This window comes from Bombus affinis, unplaced genomic scaffold, assembly GCF_024516045.1.
Source record: "Bombus affinis isolate iyBomAffi1 unplaced genomic scaffold, iyBomAffi1.2 ctg00000064.1, whole genome shotgun sequence".
NCBI lineage: Eukaryota > Metazoa > Arthropoda > Insecta > Hymenoptera > Apidae > Bombus > Bombus affinis.
The window spans coordinates 2526411-2535749 of record NW_026108821.1 but is presented as its reverse complement, the minus strand read 5'-3'; the positions used below and the strand labels follow the sequence as shown (position 1 = coordinate 2535749).

The 9339-nt window shown below is 35.6% G+C and overlaps 2 protein-coding genes, 1 long non-coding RNA gene and 1 pseudogene across 3 annotated transcripts; all 4 read left to right on the top strand.

The window, feature by feature from the left end:
* Window positions 1-1033: 1033 nt before the first annotated feature.
* On the top strand, window positions 1034-1892 carry LOC126926920 (uncharacterized). Its single transcript, XM_050743238.1, has 2 exons — window positions 1034-1295; window positions 1411-1892. Exons 1-2 carry the CDS (start codon window positions 1034-1036, stop codon window positions 1890-1892), a joined length of 744 nt encoding a protein of 247 aa, XP_050599195.1.
* Window positions 1893-1937: 45 nt separating this feature from the next.
* LOC126926939 (uncharacterized) lies at window positions 1938-2386 on the top strand. Its single transcript, XM_050743253.1, has one exon. It carries the CDS (start codon window positions 1967-1969, stop codon window positions 2351-2353), a length of 387 nt encoding a protein of 128 aa, XP_050599210.1. The 5' UTR covers window positions 1938-1966; the 3' UTR covers window positions 2354-2386.
* Window positions 2387-3123: 737 nt separating this feature from the next.
* Window positions 3124-3683, top strand: LOC126926957 (uncharacterized). The gene is made up of 3 exons (XR_007715038.1): window positions 3124-3266; window positions 3348-3403; window positions 3484-3683. It is a non-coding gene; the product is annotated as an uncharacterized LOC126926957 (long non-coding RNA).
* Window positions 3684-4723: 1040 nt separating this feature from the next.
* On the top strand, window positions 4724-6285 carry LOC126926935 (60S ribosomal protein L12-like; annotated as a pseudogene).
* Window positions 6286-9339: the final 3054 nt, after the last annotated feature.

Here is a 9339-nt window from a genome sequence, read left to right as displayed (position 1 = left end):
ATACGCCATTGTAAACTCTCGATGGTTAATCATAAGTGTGAATCGTATGAATTGTTGACTCGTTGATTGTTATAAGTAATAAACTTTTTGTTGAACATCGGAGTATTCCTTCTGCACCTATCACGACATACCACCTCAGTATAATAAATTATCATACAGAAAAAAATACAAAAACGCGGCACAGTGCCAAGGCAGCATCGATTTCTATTATACAAGCGATAGTCTCAGTGTTTTTGTTTCGTCTGCGGGACGACGTAAAGAAACGATCCACTTTTGTCCAACTTATTTATCCACGCGTTTCTTTTTTTTATACAGGGTGGTTGGTAACCCTGATTACTTCATATTATTTCATTATGTATTCCTAATTTTCCGTTACAGCAAAAATAAACTTAAACTGCGATAATATCCATCGAGACAACGATCTACAGTAAGATCCGTTATAACGAGACGTGATAAAGTGCACGCGTACCGAGCGTAAATTCAAAGTCGATTTTCTCGAAAACAAAGCCGCAAACGAAAAATTTTTATTCTATATTTTCGACTTCTTTTTTCGCGTAGAATCACTCCCTTTCCGCTTGTACCACCAGTTGCCAACCACCCTGTATATCTAATAACTTGAACAACAATGCCACCTAAATTTGATCCCAGGAAAATCAAGATAGGTATATTTTTAATACTTCGTTTTAACCCTTAGAGTACTATGGACGCATATATGCGAAGCCAGTAACGTCAGGAGCGTCACCTTCTGAGAAGCATAACCCATTGGTCGTAGCTGGACAATCATCAATTCAACGCAGTCCAACTACTTCAATCACACAACCAAACGAGCGGCCGTCGGTAAGGAACGCCTTCCTTGCTAAGCATGCACGTGACCCCACGCCGCTCAGTAAGGAGTAGCAACCGATTCCCGGACCAACGTCCAGTTCTTCAAGGTAAGATCGTTCAATTTATTAACCTAAAAATGGCCCACGCTGAACAGATCAGCACATTGCGGCGTAGACGAAACGACTTAATCGGCCGAATGACACTCACAATGCGTCAACTCGACGAATACGAGGAATCAGGACGGGTAAACAAGAATTACTTGATATCTTGCCGCAGAGCGTTCGACGAGAATTGGATGAAAATAATCGCGGTCCAAGAATCGGAATTCCAAGAATTGGAATCGTTAGACAAGGAAGAATCTGAGCATCTAGTATCTTCAGCGCAAGAATATCACCACATTGACGCACGAATACTGGATCTCCTTGAGCAATCACACATCCCTCCACTAAGTCGAGACTCCCAAAACGCGAGTTCGTCAACGAGTCCGAATCGCCATCGTTTAAACTACCGGAGATACCCTTGACTAAGTTTGACGCCTTCGTCAAGAAGAATGGGAGTATTTTTACGACACATTCGTGCCCACAGTGGACCGTAATAAGAACCTAACATCGGTCCAAAAGGTTCAATATCTTGAAACAACCGTAACTGGAAAGGCCGCCCGAAGCACCCAGCCGTTGGAAGTCACAGATTCTAATTACTCGATCGCACTTAACGTGCTGAAGGAAACATTTGACTATCACCGTCGAATCTGTATGCGGCACTGGGAATTGCTAAAACACTACCCTAAAATCACAGAGGAAACATCAGAAGCCGTAGAAGACTTGCACGAAACAGTCAAGGCGAGTCTCAAAGCGCTAGATATATTAGGCGAGCTTATCAATTCTAATATAGTAATTATCAACTTGCTCTCATCGAAACTACCGTCGTCCATCGTTCGCAAATGGCAGCGCACGTTGCCTAATAGAAGAATGCCATCATACATACATTTGATGGAATTGCTTCAGACACGGGCTAAAAGTAATGACATCCGAACGAAATCAAATGAAACAAACGGGTCATCTCATTAATCTTCCCGTCACCGACAACACCAATCGCGATTGCAAACATTCAACACAAAAACCAGGACGTTGGTAAGTCCGACATGACACGGACCCACGAAATGAAGCACTGCAAGGTCTTTAAAGCCAAATCGGCAACTAAACAATTCGAAATAGTAAAGAAAAGGCATCACTCTGCACTAATTACGGTGGTTCCCTCTGTTGCATCGTTAATTATTAAGGCTTTGAAGGAGCCACCTAGGGACCGAAAAAGGCAGAAGAATATAAGACATAATGGGAATCTATCATTTGATGATATCGTTTCCATTGCTCGGTCGATGAGACCGAGATCTATGGCAAAGTACCTTAGTGGTACTGTTAAAGAAATATTAGGTACTTGTCAATCAGTTGGATGTACTGTTGAAGGTAGACCACCACGAGATCTTATCGAAGAAATTAATGGTGGAAAGCTCCAAGTCCCAGATGAATAATATGGTAAGTTTAGAGCTCCTTGCCAATATTTTCAGCACAATGTCTCATTTTATCAAATATTTGAGTTTATTATACAACTAAAATGATGGATAGCTAAATAAATAAGTGATATTTATATTGTTATGCAAAGTATTTGCTTCGAGCTCTGGGTAGGGGTTAGCATCCCATCCACCTGACAGCTGTAACAATTTATAATATTGTTACAGATTCTCAGGGATATTGCTACTGAGGAGAAAACCTGAATAAAAAAAATCATCATTTAATATACCATAAATATGTGGTATTTTAATTATAAAAATTTTACATTCCCATTGTTACAGATTTGTCATAAGGAGTAAAAAATAAAACATTTTTAATATGAAGGTGTTGTATTTTTATGTATGTTTCCTCCTTTTAATGAAATAAATAAATTAAAAATGTTTTAATACATCATACCTTGTACACAATGAATATGTATCACACATCCAAATAACATATAGTTATTACATTTATTTAATGTTAGATATACTAATTATAATATGTAACAAATATGTCATATAGTTAGAATAATTTGTTTGCAAATACTATACTAAAAATGATTTTTAAACATAATGTTACTATATATTTTCATTCATATAAAATCTATCTTTACTTTAGATTTGAAATGTCTTAAAGAAAGCTGGATCTAATTATGATAAAGGTTTCGTTTATTTTAAATTTTTCTTATTTTCTGATTTGTTAATTTATATTTTTCAATTCCGAAACGATCAAGAAATATGATAAACGTTATCAGCAGTGATTAATAATATTAATAATTAATTTTATTAAACATTAATAATATTTACTTTTTATATTTATTTACAGTCGTTAAAACAACAATTTTCTTACAAGATGTTAATGAGTTTAGTGATGTAAATGAAGTCTACAAAGAATGTAAGATATAATTTTTAATTTTATTTATATAAGTGTATGTTATATTTGTGTATATATCCACGCACCATTTTTTTCCTTTAGTTTTTAAGGAGAACTATCCAGCTAGATCTACATTCCAAGTTGAAAAGTTACCAATGGTAAGAAGCAATACACATATAAATATTTACATATAATTCAAAATCTAATTGCTAACATTAAACATAAAATGTTACTGTAGGGAGCAAAATTTGAAATTGAAGCTATTGCCTTTGTTGGCGAGAATAGAAACAATTTGAATATTATAAGCAAGATTAATTTAAATTTTATATATTAATGAAATATGTTTGCATTTAAGCATTTAAATATTATTTCGAATTTACTATCTTTATGTATGATGCTTTTATGATTATATTGATAACAATTTGGTCAATTTGCCATATGTATATTTAAATATAAGTTTATTTTTTAAAAACAAATAATGGGAAATATCTTCCATAAATTATATTAAATATTTTTGTACTATTGAAAAACCTTAGAAATAAATATTTTTGGGAAATTTCCTCTAATATTTTGCTTTATACGAGACATATAAAAAGAATAAAGAACGTAAAATAATGAATGTTAATAGTAACCTGATCAAAGTCACCAAATATTTTATGTAACATTAACATAAAAATTAAATGTATAAAAAACACACTTTTAATAGTATTTCATTACAAAAAATAATACTTTGTAATAAATATCAGGTGTAGTAAAAGAACATTAGAAGTAAAAGTTAAACAGTAAAAGAACATTATAAAAAAGAAAGGAGACATTTATGTATTTTCATAATAATTTATAATGCTATGACAAAAGTGTAACGATAAATGTAATTTTTATCTCGTAAAGTAAAAGTAAAATCCTGAATATTGTAAGAATATTATAATTAAAATGTTTGTGTTTAATATCTCATTGTAATAAATAAACAAAAATATATATGACTGTATCCTAACGAACAGTATGAATGAATATGAATGATTAGAGAATAAACATGGACAACAACCAAACATAGAGGCAAATATGGATAGTATTGTGTTACATAGTGGGTGGTCCGTCATTCATGATACAAATGTGGTTAGACAGATTCTATGGCTCAAAATAAGACGAAGATCCAAAATTAACAAAATCGCGTTAGGAATTTCGTTTATGAAAAATCGAGTTTGAAAATTCATGAAGTGTAAGTGAATACGAACAACCATTTCATAAAAATGCAAGAGGTGGTACCCAATTTCTACTACGCTTTGTAGTACCTAAAGCAGTAGACTGTATTCGATGTTTGTAGCGTATTAAAATGTCTTAGGAATATTTGAATAAATTGTAAAGGCGCATCCGCATTGTTTTATTACTATGGTGTGTTATTATGTCACAATTCGACGACTTGAATGTAAATCTACGTTGAGTTATATAGTTCATGTTACAGCGTTTCTACATACCTCGATATCATAACCTCTTCCACTCTTTTCGAACGAGATTTACCACGTGTGATTGTCGTTCCTGTTTCTTTTATTCGATTGTGTCTCATTTTGGTATTTTTTTTTCTTTTTTTTTTACATACAAGTTGTCATTACAATGCCACCTAAATTTGACCCTAGCGAAATCAAGATAGGTATATTTTTAATATTTCATTTTAATATGTACTACAAGAATGTAAAATTTCCTCACATGTGTTTATTTGTTTCAATAGTCTATCGAAGATGCGTTGGAGGTGAAGTAGGAGCAACTTCATCTCTGGCTCCAAAAATTGGTCCACTCGGTTTAGTAAGATTCTATTTTATAAATTTAAATTATTTATGAATAATATTTCTTCTAAATTTTGAGAAATTATTCTATTTTGTAATTGTAAATATTAATCGTCTTCTTTCATTATTTGATTCTATTTTACATTTTATTAATAAATAAAAAACATTTATATAGTTGTTAAATGTTGGTTTATATTTATAGTCTCCCAAAAAGGTTGGTGATGATATTGCCAAAGCTACCAGTGACTGGAAGGGTTTAAAAATTACCGTCCAGTTGACAATTCAGAACAGACAAGCTACAATTACGGTGGTTCCCTCTGCTGCATCGTTAATTATTAAGGCTTTGAAGGAGCCACCTAGGGACCGAAAAAGGCAGAAGAATATGAGACATAATGGGAATCTATCATTTGATGATATCGTCTCCATTGCTCAGTCGATGAGACAGAGAATCTATGACAAAGTATCTTAGTGGTACTGTTAAAGAAATATTAGGTACATGTCAATCAGTACCATCGATAGCCCTACGGTTCTTTCACCGAATATTCGGAAGAATAGAAAAAGTCTAACAAACGCGCGCGTAGTGGGGATATCGAGGGGCAATAAAGGAAAGTATCTGTTTCGTTTTGAACCAAAAGATTCATTCTGCCCCGAGCTGCGAAGTGCGAAAGGTTAAACGAAGCAAACACAATTAGAGAAACTCAGTTTCCTGTTGAGTGCCGAAGCGTGCAGACGTGTGTCTAGTGCTCTGTGGCGCCGTGATTTTGTGACGCCGTGATCTAGTGACGCCCATCTGTCGATAGTGAATCGAAACAGACATAAACCAAGTGTTTCGTATCTTACTAGTGAAAAATTCCAACGCTTCTAATCTCTACCCGAATCATAGCCTCATACCCTCTCGACTAGTTATTCAACTTGAATTAACTAGCTCGATGATGGCCCAAGAATCGCGACCAGGCTCTTGTAATGTCAATCCACATCAGAGACCAGGCTGTTGTCACGACCGGCTCGCTTTAAAATCGGAGACAAAGCTGTGGCGGCACTCGGCGACAATGTATATCGCTGAAGAGCCTAATGAGCCATCAATATCCCAACGGTCCTTCCGCCGAATGTTCGAGGAGAATGCGTGCGCGGCAGCGATCGCGGACGCCTGGCAAACGGATGGATAGTGGGGATATTGAGGGGCGACAAAGGATCCGATCGGAAGTCAAAAAATTGTAAGAACTACAGTCTTGAAAAGTCACGTCTAGAGCTCGGAAGTAAAAATTGTGAACTGTGTTAGAAAAAAAATTAAGTTTCTTTTTTTGTTTATATTTATTTTTTCTATTTTTTTAATGTTATTTTACGTGACACTCTCTTGAGTAAAACCTTCTCCGTGGCAAAAGAGCAACATATTCCTCCATACTAGTGACACCAAAAATATTAAAAAGCGTAAGCTAGAAACAGTTAAAACAAACACAAACGCTAATCAGAACGAACAGTCAATAGGCTGTGTAACCAACTACAATAGATACTCAATTCTAGAATCCACAAATAACTCCATGGATGTTGCTGATTCATTAACTAACCAACATACGCCAAAAAATTCACCTCCTCCACCTATATTCGTTGATGATGTTATCGATATACAAACAATGGTAAAGTCCATTGAGAAAGAAATCAACAATGAGAAATATAAATTAAAAATAAACAATAACCAAGTTAAAATTCTGCCGGCTAACCCGGCCTCATATAAAAAGATAACAAAACTGTTAAAAACCTTGAATGCTAACTTTCACACTTACCAACTTAAACAGGAAAGACCTTTTCGAGTGGTACTATGCAACATCCACCACTCGACTAACTTAGACGAACTGAAGTTCGAACTCTTTAAACTTGTAAACTTTAAACTGGTCATGAAGTAGTTAACATCAACAATATTAGACATAGGATCTCTAAAAACCCGCTATCTCTATTCTTCATCGACTTAAAGCAAAAAACCAATAACAAACAAATATAGAACATAAATCGATTAATGAACTCGGTAGTAAAAATCGAACCTCCTTTAATAAGAAAGGAGATAGTACAATGCAAAAGGTGCCAAAGGTACGGTCACACGTAGAAATACTGCAATCATAATTTCCGCTGCGTCAAATGTACAGGTACATACCTCACTGATCAGTGCACTAAGTCACCAAAAATCCCAGTGAAGTGCCTCCACTGTCAAGGAGACCATCCTGCTAACTACAAAGGTTGCTCAGCCTACAAAACCCTATACATAAACAAGTATCCTAAACTCAGAGCCAAAGAGACAATCAATCAAACGCCCAGTCCTCCAAAATTCACTACTACTTCAATCTCCTCTGTCCAAGTAGTACAAAGAAATCAAAACAATCTGAAAATAGGGACCATTCCCAAAATAGTATTCCCAATCTACAAAATACAGACTGTAAATTCGACCAATCGCGGAGAGACGCAATCGCGAAGATACACGTCAACGGGAGTCGTGAATTCCCGTTACGATTCTACGAATCGAGGCCGCGAGTAGACCGATCCCCTGATTTCCGTTAAGATAATAGGGGTGATTGAAATGATATAACTCCGTGATTAACCGTGTTATAAATTATGTATTTTCCAACAACTTCGTAGAATCACACACTTTAGTAACGTCGCTGAGTATGAGAACTGTCTTGATTGGTACCGCCCTGATCTTGATTAGATTTTGACTGACAATCTGATAGATGAAGGCCCCCGTGTTGTAATAGACGTAGCGATTGATCAGAACTGACTTTGAGTCAACCGACTCAACAGAATCAACCGAATGACAAAATGACTAGACTTTGACTTCTTGACTTTGACTGTTCGTTGGTTATGAGAACCAGTAGAGTTGACCCTCTTGATGGCGTAGAAGCAGTAGTCGCAATAGTAGCAATAGGAGCAATAGGAGCCGTAAGAGCCGTAGGAACTGTGAGAACTCTAGGCACTGTGAGAGCCGAACGAACTGTGTGAACTCCAGGCACTGTGAGAGCTATAGGGACTCTGTAGTTCGTTCGTGATGTGATGTGATTCTGATGTGATTACGAAGGAAAGCTCGGTATGGGTGTGCCATTTGAATCAAGAACGCGGATTCGTTGCTCACATTTTTAGTTAGGAAAGTGAGGGCAATGATCCGCGATGCCGATTGGTTATGACCACTGTTGGTAATGAAGATGGGAGGAAGAAGCCTTTTACCAACGTGGTTCATGGGCGACATTGTTTATGGGAAAAACCAGCCTTTCCGTTAGGCAACGATTTCGTTTTTCCCATTAGGTAACCTGCTTTCTCCGTAATTAGGAAGAACGTACAATAGACCTAACGACTTTTTAAGTACCAGTTATAAACCGAAAATACTTGCAGGATTAACGGTTCCTGCAAGCTAATAAGACTCGGTTTATGGCGGGGCCTTAGGTTTATTGAGGGTTTCTCTAACGGTGCTTGGGCCTTGACGGTCAGACAATGAAGAACGTCGCGCAGACCTTTTCACGCGACGTAACAAATATCCTTCTATTAATTTAAAATAATTAAGCTTTTAATTTATGCCATTAATCGGAAGCAATTCTACTATTCATTTAAATCAATACCACCAACTCGTAGCGATTAAATTAATGATTTATTTTGTTTTATTTAGTATTAACGAAATCTTTCGAGTCTTCGAAATGGTATTTTGTTTCTATTTAGTTTTATTTTTTAATTTTAAACACAGTATTTAATTTTTCACTTAACTATTTCATATAAAACAGTGCTAATACAAAGTGTAACTGTAGAGCGTCTAAAGATGAAATGTAATTCTTCGTGCTCGCTCAAAGCCAAAGAATTAAATCGCATTCATGGAATTGAAGAAGAAAATGCAATCAGGTGGCAACCGATGGCAACGAGGTTTGGTTTCTTCGATGGTAAGTTCAATGTTCAAATATGATTATGTGGATCCACATACTATACCTATTCTAATTAATAAATTTCAATACACGCTACTTCTTTGTTATCAAATAATTTTACATCTTCTGCTTCCGATGCTTAAAAACTCTACGTAAATAGAACCCAAGCGTAGTTACCTCCCCGTGATGGGACCGGATAATTGGTATCGTTTCCCAAATAACAATACATGAAGTACTATTCTGAAAGTGTAACGTTAATTTTAATATTAAGATTAGATTGCTATTGGTAAACAACATATATTAATAATTTCGAGATATATCAAGCTAAAAACTATTTTAATAGTTTAGCCTAGTCTAGATCATCCAAAACCTTTTGATGAACCAGACTGGATTAATAACCTCTTACGGGGGCACCATCTGACGTTG